Below are 15,652 nucleotides of genomic sequence, written 5' to 3' on the forward strand. Positions count from 1 at the left end.
AAAGAAACTGAAATTTTTAAAACAAAACTTTGCAAATTTATTTTAAAATTTTATTAATTTATTTTTTTTATATGGTTTTTATATTTATATTTTTTACAGAGTACATATAGTGTGTATGTATTTATATATTTATACATACATTCCTGCATACATACATACATACATATATATATATATATATATATATATATATATATATATAGATATACATGCATATATATATTTATGTATATAATATTAATTTTTTACACATTAAATTCAAATGCATTAATTTTATCTGTTTCTGTATATATATGTATATGTGTATGTAAATGTATATATATATATATATATATATATAATTTATTTATAAATATAAATAACAAAATGTTTTCCTTTGAAGCTTTTTTATGTACCATTTTTGTTTATATTGAATTAATTTCAATGTCTCTATACGATTTATACGCTGCTGCTTTCAATTATATTTTAACCAGTTTCCTGTTTAGCTTGAAATGTTGTGTATGTATTTATATTTAATTATAGTTAACTGTTTGCCATTTTTCGTGTGCTGAACAATTGGCGAAAGTTCCCGACTCGTCACCTCATGTGACCAAAAAACGAAAAGGAGAATTCGACGCACCGGATTGATTGAATCATTACATAATGTACTTGAGTTTAGTGTCTTATATCATCTTTAAAGGTAACTGAATAAAACGGTTTTGCTTTTGGGCACTGCCAATGGCCAGATCTCAACCAACTTTTCCAATAGGAATCGAGGCAAACTCTATTTACATTTACGAACATTTTACGCCAACACTAGAAGAGCGTAAAGAATGCCTCGTCTCATTGATAGCCCAACATGGTGCGTTTTAGGCACTTCAAAGTTCTGTTGATGCGGCAATTGGATTGGTTGGGTTTCGGGTTTCGTAACAATAATGAGAGTAATCAAATAATGTGTTTGTAAAAGAGAAACAAGGGGTAGAAAGGAATGGAAAGAAACGTTAAGTTATAAACTTAGAGCCAACTTAGAAGAAACTACGATATAAGCTCTTAATTACTTTAAATCATCGGTATCCTCAATTAAATCAGCATACTCCTCCCAATCGTTGTTAGTCGAACGTGTGCGCAAATTTGATATTGTCGGTGTCTCCTCATCCTCCTCCAGATCCGGTTCAACGCCGTGTTTTCTGCGACCACCACCAGTGCCGCCTTCGTCGACCACCTCGTAGTCCTTGAGCTCAGCTTCCAGGTCCTTCTCCCATTGTTCCTCTGAGAAAGATTTATCAAACTGACCATTACTATGTGTGTGGCTTACACGGGCTTATAGACAGGTTAGGTTACATATATAAGTTCATATAAATAAGTTAAGTATAGCATACATTGTGGCATATCATGTTATATTATTGATTAAATATATATATTAATGTGTGTCTAGCAAGCATTGAAGTTTGGCATTTTGTGACACTCCAAGCAAGTACATGGATCATTTGTTCATTCTTTGTCATTTTCGTTTACCTTGGACACCTCGTAACTAATCGCGTGGCATATAACTAAGGCATAGGTTTTCACAGACTGTAATTCGTTTTGGAATGCGCACCGTAACTGAAAAGTAATCGTCTACAAAAGGTAAAAATGTTCTTTTAATATGGTAATTAGGCCAATACAATACAGTTTCCCCTCAGCCTGATTAACTGATTAAAGAATAGCGTGCAATACCCACGCACCGCGCCATTAAAGAAGTGAACGAAGTGCCCTTTTGCCATGACTTGCTTGTTGTTCTAACCCCAAGTCGAGTGCCAGAGGTGACACCGAAGGTTTAGGTATACATATATATATATGTCAGTTAAAATGTTTAATAGTACGAAAGTAAAAATATTGTGTGTATTTACAGCATATTTAACATCGAAATGAAAAGCAAGCTAAATATTTGCTATTGTTTTTACAAAATTTACTTATACAAAGCACGCCAAATATATGATAAGAACTAACTAAAAGCTATTCAAAAATTTACAATTATTCTCGAAAAAATTAATAACTTAGGTTTCTGTACAACAATCAAAATTGAAAAATGTCTGGGTATACAGTATATGGACAGACTGACTTACGTTGTTAAGGAAACATACATATTTTTGCTTGGGCTTGTAATTCTTTCTCTGGATTTTGTGTGATGAGTTGGTTTTATTACGAATTCGAATACACTTTTGAAATCGGATTGTTTTCTATAACATAAACCTGTTCACCTTTGTGCAGTTAAAAAGCTTTGAAACTTTGAATTGACAATAAATGTTGATTACTTGATTTCAATTTTGAAAAGTTTGTTTTTTTTTTGGGCATTGTTTGGAATATGCAAAAATACTCGAAATAAATAAAGGCTATGCTCAAAGAAGGATTGCATTTACTTCGAGGAATTAAATAGCAACTACTTATGAAAATTCTATTTTTATTTTTTTATTGTAGAAGAAAAAACAAAGGAACTTAAGTCAATACAAAAAGGAATAAACACAGATGCAGACAATATTATAATACTTATATGGACACTCCTATGGACACAACAGAGATAGTAAATAAACTAGAAATCTGTGGCAACTATTTTGCTGAACACAATTTGTATGCAATTGAAAACCAACAACGAAATATTGAACAATTTTGTTTTACATAATTTTTTTTTATAATTTTTTTATATAAGTGAAAATTGGAATTTTTAACCAACAATTTCTAACTTACCACACAAAATTTTGTTTCAGTTTTTAAGTAACATTTTTTTTTTTATTTTGGTTTATATAAATAATGCGTTTTGTTTAAATGTTTGTCATGTGAATATTTATATATATGTATATATATATCTATATATATATATATATATATTTATATATATATATTTATATATATGTATATAATTTGGTTTGTTGCTTTTGGTTTTTGTAAATCGCTTAACATTTTGTTGTATTTTTTAGTTGTTTTTCTGTCATGTGGGTTTTTTATTTGTATATATTTTATTTTTTAATTTTTTTTTTTTTTGTTAATTTAGCGTTTATCCGTTCAATCTTCTGCAAGATGATTTGAAAATAAATTAAGAAATACATGAAGAAAAATAAATATTTGTTAAATGTTTTCAATATAATTCATATTGTGTTTAATACTAAGAATTTGCATAGATTTTTTTGGATTTCTTTTTTAAAGTTTTTCGTGTTGTTGGTGCTTGTGTAAAAGAGGAAAACGCGAATTGTGATTGGGCATACAAATCTATATTTATTTTGTTTAAAATTTAGCCGAAATATTTGGGGAAAGAATATGTGTATAAACTATAAATAAAAAACTCGAAAATTGATAAACACAAAAATGTTGTATAGCGAACATCAATAATTGAATGGATTTGCAATTGAAAAAGCACAAGATTGTAAAGAGTATTTTAATAATAAGAATTTGTATCATTTTGGTCATACTCAACTTGTTCGAAATTGATTTGTGGCTAGTTAATATTTAAATCATGTTAGTTTGTTATAGTTCATAGATACTTAAGTGGAAATTATAGAATTTTATTTAAATATTTTGTATGCTAGTTAGAAAAGAATGGCAACAACAGTTTAGACTGGACTTTAAATGTCGGTTTGTGTTATCATATATATATACATACATCATATATATATATATAAGTATATTGATTATTATATAATTTATAATACTTTGTTATCCGTTAGATGCCATAGGGTTTTGCATATACGTTTTTAGTTTTGTTGTTGCTTTCATTTCAATTGATATTTATTATTTAATAATTAAATGCCAGAGCTTTGGTTGGTTGTTAGTATTGTTCGACAATAAAGAAAACGATTCGACAAAATTTAATTTATACAAAAGAAAGAAACAGAGCAGAGGAGAAAAAAGAGAATTGTTTGATTTTTACACTTTGTTTTGTACACACATTTTTTGTTAAGAGTTTCTATTTGTTTTTGTGTTTTATTCGAAATATTAAATTTTGTCTTTTTTTGTGAAGATTGTAAAATAAATATGCACATTTGGTATTTGATTAAAGTTAGTTTATGTATGATAAGAAATGAAAATTAAAACTCGCGCAGCCAAACAGTTCAAATGAGGCAAGGGCCGAAAAGCAATCAAATAACAAATACGGATAGACACTAACAAAAAGGTGAATTCATTTATGAGACGATGCAATGGAGCATGAAATGATCTATGTAATATAGATTATATAGGTTGAGATAAACGAATTCTTTAAGTGAACATTATGTACGGACACACAAAGTGTGAGACTTGAATATTTTAGACTCGACTCAATATGTCGACTCGTATATAGCTACATTTATTTAAGTGCCGTTAGAGAATTATAATCTGTGTGTTGGCAAGCTACGAACCTACAACCTATTTCATTTTCTAGTATTTCCGTCTCTTATCAAAGAAATAACGAAATTATCACAAATTGTTGTTATGTATGTGTATATTTTTGTATGTGTATGTGTTTGGCTAGATGCAGTCCCAACTGAAATTTGTAGAGGGATTTGCTTAGGAAAACAGATTTCACAGAGGGCACAGCATGAAACCAGAAATGTATGTACAAAATGTTAAAAATTAATAAGCGAAAACAATTTTAAATCAAGCTTGCTCGACTTTTTTATGCCCTCTACTAAGGATTGCGGTATGGGTTAGTCATATTTGTAGAAAGTTATCTAGATAGGAAAACCTTTAATTTGAAATAAAAAAATCAAATGTAAGTATATATATAAATATGCAAAAGTTTATGTAAAATATTTTCTTTCGTTTATATATTTCGTTTATATATTTAGACGTTATTTTTGTGTACTTTATTGAAATGATTTTGTTATCCTGCTTTTGATTTGCAAGGAGAAATAAAAAAGGGCGTTTATTAAGAACGCCAGAATATGATGGGATTTCAGTAATATTTCTCTTAGAGAGAACAATTTATACGGACTATTTTGGCTTCAAGTTATTCCGAGTTACTTTCTTAGTTATTCAAACGGCATAAAGGGCATAAGTCGGACGAGGCAATAAAATTAATTTACAAACTTAAAAAGGAATAAGTAACATCAATATGAAAACTTAATAAATAATACAAAGTTAACCAATAATTAATTATATGAAAACTTAATTAAATCAGAGTAAAAGTGGCAGGCTAAGACCTCTTACCATCGCTGGCGGCAAGCGCCTGTTGGGTCATGCTATCAATGCCCAGCTTGCGCATGCCATCTTTGATTTCGGCCAAATCGGTATCATTGGATGTTTGAAATTCATCCGATACGAACTCGGACTCGGAGATTTTTTGGGTCAAAGCTTTCTTGTCGCTAGCCATGAGCTCTTCGGCGACCGCAATCTCTATAACAGGCTTGGGCTGGTCAGAGACAGCGGCCTGAGCTGCTGCTGCTTCTGCTGATGGGGAATCGGCGATTGGCGCACTGTTCGCAGGGCTCATATTTTTATCAATATCTTTTATATCTGGCAATTGCTTAGCTGTTTTTTTTAGGCATTTCAAATCATCACAGTTGAGTTTGATTGATTTTTGTTTTTATGTTTTTCACAATATCGTTGTAATTTTGTGTATAAATAAAGCAAAAATCATGAAAAGAAAATTAAAATAAAAAAATTAAAGAAAATTAGGCCAAGTGATAGACGAATTGAGAAATTGGGTTGATTTTTGATTATCGATTTTAAGAACTGAACGCGCGACGTGGTGAAAAGTGAAAATGAGAATCGGAAGTGAAAGGAAATCGCGGCATTTTCACAGGCGACAGCAGCCGGTGCAGTTATAATTATAAATTAAAACTGAACTGAAGGTAAATAAAAAAACCTAAAAGGACAGAAACTTAACGTTCAGAGCATACTATAGGCGGTGTATTACAGACTCTAGCCGAAATTGAAATGAAAAGAACTAGGGAGCTTGGAGAACTTGGAGCTAGTTCAAAAATAATACTAAAAGAACAGGCGCGTGTGTGAAAAGAAACATTTACAAAATCAAGAAATTGAAACATAGACTTAGAGAGAGAGCGAGAGAGAGAGAGAGAGGATAATAGAGTTTGATTGAGAGCTTTAAATTAAAGAGCGCGCGAATAGCGAGTGTTTGTATGTGTGTTGAAGAGCAAGAGAGAGTTCAGTAGAGAAAGTTACGGAAGAGGCAAGCGCAAGAAAACAAAAAAATTGGGCAGTTTAGCCTCCTTCTGCTCCAGCGCTTAATTGTGTTCTGTTTTTGGGTCTTCGGTGTGATAGCTGATAGATGAGCAGTAACCGACTATGAACTTACCATCTTCACCGCTGGAAGCCTGGCCCACACCATCAGCGCCCAAAGTGCCCAGCTCGGCGGCCTGAATGATTAGTGAGACCCTATAGAAATAATTTCGCCAGAAGTTCTCCTCAGTAATGCTGCGCGGTGTTGAAGGATATCAATGAAAGTAATTCGAATTGGTGTAGGTAATGGCTACTCACATCTTGGGCACCAGCTCAAAGCGCATCGTCTCGAGCGCCTTATCCTCGGCCATAATGGCTATGGCAGTGGGATATGCTATGTCATAACTAAACTCAAAGTCCACGCCGGCTGGCGGAGCGCGCACAAAGTTGCGACGATCCTGTGATAATCCCAAAATTTCCTCCTTTATCTTTGTCTCATTGGCATGTCCAATCCAGGGGGCGGCTCCATTGCCAGCACCGCCTTGACCCTTAATGAATGCCTCCTGTTCCTTATTGAACGAGTCGAGAATGGTCTAAGTACAAAAACAAAGGTACAAGGTAATGTATTTTGAACACTGTTCAAGCATCTCACGATTTTACTCACATTATCCTTGACTGTTTCCTTGATTTTGCTGCCAGCCTTGCTGATGGCCGATGACAAGAATGATCCAAAATGTTTGGCCTGTTGAGTTACTTTTGTGGTAACTGTTGAAGTGATAAACCTTTAAATTAGTTTCGTTGCTCGGGTAGATACAAAGCAAGTAAAAGTGGTTGCAACTAAATAATGCAGTCAACCAAAATAGCTAGGCTAAAAAGGAAATTGTTTTTGGGTGTGGGGTTATCAAGGCTTTCAGCTATGGGTGAATAAATAAGTGTGCACTATGAATTCGGGAGCATATCAACTACGTATAGTACTGTAAGCTGATTAGTAACCTGTCACCGCTTTCTATCATTTTATTCACTTTTTGTTTTGGCAAATTGCATTTGAGTTTCTTGTTTTTAAGGTTGACATTCATTTGACATTTATATAACTTTTTTTTGTTACCAATCAAACTGTGACACGTACTTTTCACTTCATCGCCCTTACCCTGTCCAATTTGACCCTCATCGCCAGTGGGCGTGCCGCCGCCCGATGCTGGATGCGAATCAGCGCCTTCTGTAGCACTGTAATTAGAAATTGCGTCAGCGTGCATCATAGAGAGAGAGAGAAATAGAGAAAGAGAGAGAGAGAGAGAGAGAGAGAACAAAATAAGCTTGTGTCAGATTTGTGGTCGTGAATTTGGGAAAACGTTTATACATAATATATACATAGGATATCTAGTGTGGATATTGCAGTTCAACTCATGCAGCATGCAACATTAAAACCGACCAGTTGATATTTGGCAGTAGTCCTATTTGACTCGATCAGCAACAAAGATATTGACTGAAAGTGCGTGCGATTTAAGTCCGAGTCCCTAGCTTGTCTGGGTACTAAATGTAATCATAGACTAAATCAATAGGTTCTCAAAACAAATATTTGTCGGCCAATGGATTTTCGAAGAAAAACATACCTGAGCATTCGTTTTTAAATTTCTATTGATATTATACAAATTTCTTTTGAATTAATGCGTGATTTCTCATGCTCATACATATTAGGGTCCATGTTAACAAAGTCTACTTGGCAACATTTGTAAGGTAGGTAAAGCCCGCCTTGTAATACACTGATTAAGAGAGAGCTTCAAATTGTTTTTACGTGTCTGCAGTCAAGCATTAATTATTTAAAAAGGTTGCACAGGAATATTTATTACTGACTAATTTATTGTATTTAAGTTCTCGCTGACGATTTTAACTAATTAATATGAATGTTTGGTTGATAATATTTAGTAATATGCACACAAAGCTTTATTTAGTATTAAAATGACTTTCATTTTGTTTTTTGTTGAAAACCTCAGTTATTAACTTAGTCTATGTTTAGCTACATATTTGTTTTTATATTCACGTTAACGTTTATGTATATTTACACGTTTTATGTATATTTACATTGTTTTTGGTTTTAGTTCAGGACAATTATTTATGTTGATTGTCGATGCAAATGCAATGTAAGTAGATAATTCAAATGAATTGTTTATGAAGGGATGGAAATTATATAAAATGCATTAATCGAAAATGAAGAGGCCAAAAGAGAACACACATAATGCATGCACTAACACTCGGATCATCTTTAATGAATGTATTCTCAGATCGGTTCTTAAGTTTTTCTTCTTTTGACATCAAGTGACAGAGAACTCTAGTAGAGCACACATTTAGAGAGTTTATTTGGAAGGAGCTGCCAAAGAAAATTATATAGTCTCTACACACACAAAATATATAAAAAGTATAGCGAAAAAAAGCGAATTACTGACACAGGATGAGCTACACATCGACACTGAGAAATTAGGGTGGCATATAAAAAATCATTGATAACTAAGACGAAAATAAAAATGATAACAACTAGTAACATCAATTAGTTTTTTGTTTTTATCTACTGCGTTGCCACAAGAATAGTTCCAGATTTTATTATGGGTTTTGCTTAGATCCTTGAGATTGTTTGATGGGCCGCTCAATAATGATGGAATCTGATACTTGAACATTTCTGTCTCTACTAAATGGTATACAAATTGATTTTATTTTTATATAACGCGTTACAAAACGAAAATATGAAATGAATCAAAGTGTGAAATCAACTAATGATGAACTTGGAATATGTTGTCGGGGGCATGTGTAACAGCAGCATGAATTTAAATTAAGTGATTGTATAACTGGATGAAGGGCTTTATGAAATGGTTTATTTATGTTTTCGTTTTTTAAGAACAACTTTTTTAGAATCTAAACATCACTGTGTCCCCTTACAAAATGCCTAATTTATAGAACTCTGAAATACACAATGACTTACCTTTATTCTTGAAAGTTGTAATTGATATTAGTCTTAAAGTATATATTAACACTTTGTTAAGGGACAAAATTGTTTTTGATATCCGATCATTTATCAATTCGTCAAAAATTTGTAAGTTTCTCAATATATATTATATATATACATACAAAAACGTTTAAAATGTTATATATGTGGTTTGTATTAAGGTATTTGTCTGTACAGTTTTAAGAGTATACGATTTTAAGATAAGTTTATAAAGAGTAAAACTAAAGTTAGCACGAGTGTAAGATTATGAAGTTCAAGTTAAAACGGATATGGGTAGAGGCTTAAGTGAGTAGCAGTATTCAGTGATATTTTGTATTAGTTATTTTAAAAGCTAAATAATTATTAGAGGAAAATACGTGAATATATAAAGCAAAACTAAATGACAATAGTCATATATTTAAGTTAACTTGTGTTTAAAATATATTTTAATGGTTTTCTGGAAGTGTTTTATTGTAGCGAGGTTAGTAAAGGCTTGTAAATAATTAGTTTGGGACTTTGTTGAAATTCAAAAGTTGCCTTTATTCCTAAGGGTGTGAACAAAAAACAGACGAACAATAGCCGTCAAGTGAGTGAACGTTGAACGACAGGTTAATTCCAAACAAAGGACGCAACAATTATTTTGATCAAGTTGAACAAAAACTAAAACAAACAAAACAAAAAATAAAACAAAAATTCTGAACTAAAATACAAACGCGCTTTCATAAAAGTTATTTCTCTTCGCTGTTGCAGTTTCTTTTCGTATATAATTCCGTCATTCTTAAGCAGGGGCCCATACCTAATATACCTCGACTTGTCGTCTTCTTCGCCAGCACTCACAGCACCCGCAGCATTGACATCTGGAGCACCTTCGCCGCCCTCAGATCCATCGGCAGCGCCGCTCTTACGCAGTCCCGGAATCGATGGTATTGATGGCATCGCTGGCATCGAAGGCATCGATGGCATTGCCATGGCTGGCATCGATGGTATCGAAGCATTGCCCAGCCAGCCCTTGGCGCTGCCTAGCCAGCCACTGTAAAAGAAAAAGTTAATTTAATAATGTGCACGAAACTCTTGGACATTGCGCAATAATCAGACAGCCTGACCGACAGCCAGACACATAATCAATCTTGCCTTAATTTGACAAAGTTCATTGCTTGGATGCTCATGAGTGGGCCCGATAATATCTATACAATATGTATTTCGTCAAACAATGAGCAGCCCACTTCATATAAGCACATGCCCTTACAGGGTGTCACAACAGAGAAGTAACTCATAATCTTCCAAAAATAATATAGCAACAAATTATAATGTACCCATTAATGCATGTATACTAGATGGAGTTTGTTTTAACTCGGCTTAAAGCGTCGAGAGCAGTTCCTCAATTTGCATTGTACCTAATCTTTTTGCCATTATCGTTAACCAGGATTACATTGGAGCGAATTAAACTTGGATTTTGATCAAAAGTTGTTTCCTTTAACGCCTGTCAATTTTTTCTGGGATCGTCTTGTTAAGAAAAGCTATGGCAAGTATTCGTGCCCAATTAAGAAGTTTTTCAATATATTGTATCTTATAAAAGTCGTAATAGAAAAAGCTTCCTTGTTACCTATATGTGTCTTGTTATTCATATAACTAGAAATCAATTTAATATTATTTACTTAATATTTAGGTCACACACACACTTGGACTGCACTGCCTTGACACCCTATATGCAGGATGTCTGCCAGTGTGTGTGTGTGTGTGTGTGCAATTTTCCTACGTTGATAAGTCTGCGATTTATTGAATCAGCCGTTTTGCAGCCGTTTCCTTCCTTTGTTATGTGCTCGCTGTCATAAATAAAATGTCTCTGACAAGCTCATGTAATACGTGGCGTATGCTTAATATGTGCTTGGTGAAACGAAAGAAGGAGCGTAGAAAGTAGAAAGCACATCATCAAATAAATTCGTCTTTGCGCTAAACTTCACTTGGGTGTACGAAAGACTCGTCATTTTTGTAGCACATACATAGAATAAACTAACATTTACAAAAAAATTCAATACAACCATAAAATGGACGATACTGAGGACTATTGTGCAATTTGTCTGTGCCGCAAACATCGCATTGTAAGCACCCCCTGCAAGCACACATTTTGTAAGCGCTGTCTCAAGAAGGTCTACGATGTCTGCCCCACCAAGGTCTGTCCGCTGTGTCGAGCTCCTTTCGAGTATTATATTGTAAGTAGTTGGCTACACTTGACGGACGGCAAACATCCAATTAGGCAGAGACTGCTCTATAAACCCCTCTAATTGGCTGCTTGCTGTCCAAGCTTAAACTTTTTCAATTCCATCTAATATATCAATATATATATACACCTATACCACAGCGTGAACGTGGCTCTGGCATAAAGATCGTATTTTTGACATAGTGGCCTGTGCCAATAGTCGAAGTTGACAATAACTGTCTAACCATAATGTTTAGTTAATTAAATTTAGCGGTTTTTATATTTAAATTCCTTTTTTTTTTTTGGTTTTTCCATTTTTTTATTTTTGGTTTACATTTGTTTAAATAAAGTTCATGTTATTTTTTAGTCATTTCATGAGACTCTGAAGGACTGCATGTTTTCAGACTATCGAATTTTAACTTTAATTGATTAGTTTGAAACCAAAAAATATAATGAAATTCATTTTAAAACAAAGTGTAACCAGAGTGATTCGAAGAATACAATTTCTTGGATTGTGTGTGTGAATTGACAGAGCTTTTTCTTATAAAGTGACTCGACTTACGCCCATCAATCCCATATGTGCCGCAGAGCTCACATGATGCGTTCTTGGCCACAGCCACTCTTCTATTCTAACAACGATAACACAATTGATGTGATATGATGCGATTCGATTTAGTTATAGGGAGCTTGCAATGCCAGGACGAAATCTATTGAAATATTGAATGCTTCGCCTGCGGCAATACAACGCGCAAGTATTGTTCAACACCGTGCTGCCACGCCCACAAGCGTCGCTTTAGCTCGTGCATGCAAAATATTGATGATGCACACGTTAGTGCTGTGAAGGATAAAGGAAACGACATCAAATTGACAAGCAAAGGAATTCTGTAGCCTAGCCGACATTCCACTTTATTATTAAGCTCCATTGGCGCATTGACAAGGCAAGGCCAAAGCCAGGGCTGCAGCATTATTATAATGGGTACACCACCTCCACCCCCTAGCCACCAGTTGGAATACGTAGACGGACCGACACACAGAAGCAACCGCTGAAGCAGTGAAGCGGCAAGGACTGAATTCATTTGTACAAAAAGTGGCCATAAATTGACGCAAGTTTATTTCATTGCATTGCAATATTTATTGAGTTACGCTGTGTTCAGCTTTGTTATAGACGGCCTGTACGATCCATTTAATTATTAAGTGTAAATATGGCATATGCCAGTCGTATATAGCATGTATATAAAGCGCATACGCCATGTTGCGCTCAATTAGCCATATACAGAGCTCATTTTGCAGCTGCTCGTGTAAAGCATTTCAAGGCAACTTTTACGGCTCCTTGTAGCTGATAAGCCTTGTACAACTATCATTAGCATTTTCCAGCCCGTCCCACCCTCAGCCCCTTTCTACCTTCTGGTGTGATTTATGGGTTTTGGGGGCGCGACGCTTTTACGCAGTTTTGTTCGCCTGACAGGCGGCAACAGTGTTTATTTATGGGCCGCCTAGGACTATCCAACATCCGTATAATGCTGCCCAGATTCTGATAAGTGGCATACTTAAAGATATCTCTTTCTGAGTTGAGCAGCCGCATCAGGGTGGCAAAACTTAAGTTGATTAAAGTGCTTAGACATTACATAATAATACTTATTTTTGTAATTTGGAAATTACTTTAAAAACTGCTAATTGCCCACAAATTGCTTCTATACATATGCTCACTTTTGTTTTACTGTTTTTGGTGCGTTAATATCACAAATGTTTAAAATTTTTACTGCGCGGAAACCCTAAGAATCTCTCTGTGGGACCTGATTTATGTATGTACTTTGACTTTCTATGCTGTACAATATTCTTGGTTCCGTGCAGTGAAAATATTTGGCGCGTATACTGCTGAACAATTCATATATACGCAGTTGCTTGTTTCTTCATTTTTCACTCGAGTCGCAGCGGAAAGTTTTAATTATAAAAGTTTGCCGCAGCGTTCTGCGGGAAACCTAGAAAGCGCACAGAAAAATAAGACAGCATGTTTAAAATGAAAAGTGTAAAAGTGAAATCCCACTCACACGGACATGGAATTTTGTCAGGAATCAAAGGTTTTGAACTTTCAGCTACGGATATTTTCTGGCGTTGAATGCGCGACAAATCCAAAAAAGAAACATATTTTTATTTAAGGCCTGACCAACCCAACTCAAGTTTTAAGTTATTTTAACACTGCTTTATGGCTTTTAAAATCTTACTGCCATGCAAGTAGTTGAGCAAGAACATGCTTGCTTTAATTACGTTGGCCTAGGCTATACTAATATATATGTCCTCAATTCGCAAAGCAAATTAGGAAAAAACTAATTATTGGCATTTTTTCTCCTATTCGCCATTTGCGCAATGAGCAAGGGTAGTCTATTATATATATATATCATGCATGCACACTTATTTTCTATATACACTAGTTGAGTTATACTAACTAGATATCACTTGACTTTTTACAAATGATTTTTTTATATTAAGCAAGAATTTGCAAATTCTCTTTTAATTTAAGTTCATTTTTTTAAGTTACAAAATCAAGCAGCTTTTCTTAATTTAGTTTAAATTTAGCATTGCCAATCTTAATCGCTGTCAGTACATTTTGAATAACAACCTTTTATTAAAGATCTAAAGTCTTTGAAATGTTAAGAAGATTAATAACTGTCGTGAATGGTACGTTTTGTCAAAATTACTTGAAAAAAAAAATGTTGACAAAATACAATTTCCTGTTGACAGTTTCTACAGCAGTTGTATAATGTGTAGCAAAAAGGTGCATGATTGAATGTTTTAAACATGTTTTTAGCTTTTACTGAACATTTAAATAGCAGAATATGCTTGACATTGTATTCTGGGAAGCATCCTGTCGATGATATGAACCATGTTGTTTCTGATTCAATGTTTTTAGCAATATAAACGTACCATTAGATACAAAAAACGAATTTGTTTTTATGTTTCTAAAATCAGGACAACGCCAAGGATAGCAAGACATTTAAATGTATAAGTATGCAAATTGAAGTCAGTAAAGCGAGTAGCCAAGCTGCAATACACAACTGCAGTTGCAGAGAATCGCAAATGTGGGAAAAGAAGTATATGTCCATGTGACAAGTCCCCTATGGAATGAAGACCCCTCCCTTCCTCAGTGTCCCGTGCTTACTGATGCGCAAATTGCATTGCGAGCCAACGCAGCTTATATGGCTTTTATTTTTCAGGAGAACTGGCTGATTGCTTATCGCCACTTTTTATGGCTGTTCGCTGGAAAAAAAACAAATAGCGATAGCCACCAGAGAGGGGTGAGATAGGGGCGCGGGGCTGGTTTTGTTAGAAGTGGTAGAGTTTATTTCAATGGCTGTAAGTGCTATTTTTAATTGAGTCTGTGTCGAGAGTCACGCGTGGGCTCGTGCTGTAATTGGGTTGCATTGGCGAGCTGAGATTTCGCAAGTTTCCATTTCAAAGGCGCCAAGATAAGCAATTTTCAAGTAAAGTCAAAGCTGAGGAAAACCCACCAGTCGCCAGCAACGCCCCCGTTGCTATGCTAAGCCTCTGATGTATACACGTGCACAAACAACACCCGCACATTCCTCCCACACACACACACACACACAAACACACCACACACAGAATCACATATACACGCGCCCAGCATATTTAGGATAATGCTAAAGGAAATTTATTGCATTTGCGCAGAAAAATAACACTAAATGCGTATAAAAAGCTAAATAATATCACGCAGTATAGCAACCAGTCGGGTGGTATGAAGCCGAGGCTTTCTGCTTAGACAGCTCAGCAGGCCACACTGTGCGAGGGTTTTGAGAAAAGTTAACAAACGATTGATACTGCTTTCATAGGAACATTTTAACGTACATATTTATAAGGGTGCAAGCTAGCTTTTAAAGGGGAGGGGTTCCAGCCCGGAGACTTTTATTATTTAACAAATATGACAAGCCAAGGTTTGCACTAAAAACCAAAGGTAGGGAGATGCATCGAGCCTTGCACCAAATCACCGTCTTCAAATACATTTTAGCTTATGCACAAAAGTTTCTTTGAGTTGTGTGAAAATTCACAAAATGTGGAATGTACTACTAATTGACTTCACATTAAATAATTTAAGTGCCGAAGTGTACCTTATAATGAATTCAGTAGAATCTGCCATTTCACTTCGGAAGTTTAAAAAGGCTGCCTGAACAGGAATATTTGATGAATTCGCACAATAAATAATTCATGTATTCTGTAGTTAGTCCGATAACAGCCCAAAACTTTTTCCACAGTGTGTGTGGGCACGATATATTTAAATGTCTAGCTTGCTTCTATTCAAAAAAGAAAGTTAATTTGTAGACTTTATATAAAAATCATTTCGAGCTACCCTCGCTTGT

The 15,652-nt window shown here is 34.5% G+C and overlaps 2 protein-coding genes across 13 annotated transcripts in view; one reads left to right on the top strand and one right to left on the bottom strand.

The window, feature by feature from the left end:
* Positions 1 to 369: 369 nt before the first annotated feature.
* Positions 370 to 15,652, bottom strand: part of LOC115770825 (synapse-associated protein of 47 kDa) — a 35,058-nt gene continuing 19,775 nt past the window's right edge. For 3 of the 12 annotated variants that reach the window (XM_030716248.1, XM_030716253.1, XM_030716247.1), the window contains 8 exons: positions 9,879 to 10,112; positions 7,235 to 7,332; positions 6,773 to 6,873; positions 6,427 to 6,701; positions 6,245 to 6,363; positions 5,137 to 5,457; positions 1,038 to 1,248; positions 370 to 865 (listed from right to left, as the gene is read on the bottom strand). In XM_030716248.1, coding sequence (XP_030572108.1) covers positions 823 to 865; positions 1,038 to 1,248; positions 5,137 to 5,457; positions 6,245 to 6,363; positions 6,427 to 6,701; positions 6,773 to 6,873; positions 7,235 to 7,332; positions 9,879 to 10,112 — 1,402 coding nt within the window. In that variant the 3' untranslated portion in view covers positions 370 to 822. Of the gene's footprint in view, positions 1,249 to 2,983; positions 3,027 to 3,735; positions 3,766 to 5,136; positions 5,458 to 6,244; positions 6,364 to 6,426; positions 6,702 to 6,772; positions 6,874 to 7,234; positions 7,333 to 9,878; positions 10,113 to 15,652 lie in introns of those variants that run through there. The other 9 variants (XM_030716254.1, XM_030716251.1, XM_030716259.1 and 6 more) reach the window with 7 other exon arrangements.
* Positions 11,046 to 11,569, top strand: LOC115770829 (RING finger protein 166). Its single transcript, XM_030716264.1, has 2 exons — positions 11,046 to 11,292; positions 11,442 to 11,569. The coding sequence occupies exons 1-2, from the start codon at positions 11,128 to 11,130 to the stop codon at positions 11,481 to 11,483; spliced, it is 207 nt and encodes a 68-aa protein (XP_030572124.1). The 5' UTR covers positions 11,046 to 11,127; the 3' UTR covers positions 11,484 to 11,569.

This window comes from Drosophila novamexicana, unplaced genomic scaffold, assembly GCF_003285875.2.
Source record: "Drosophila novamexicana strain 15010-1031.04,08,12 unplaced genomic scaffold, DnovRS2.1 tig00004560-arrow-pilon, whole genome shotgun sequence".
Taxonomy (NCBI): domain Eukaryota; kingdom Metazoa; phylum Arthropoda; class Insecta; order Diptera; family Drosophilidae; genus Drosophila; species Drosophila novamexicana.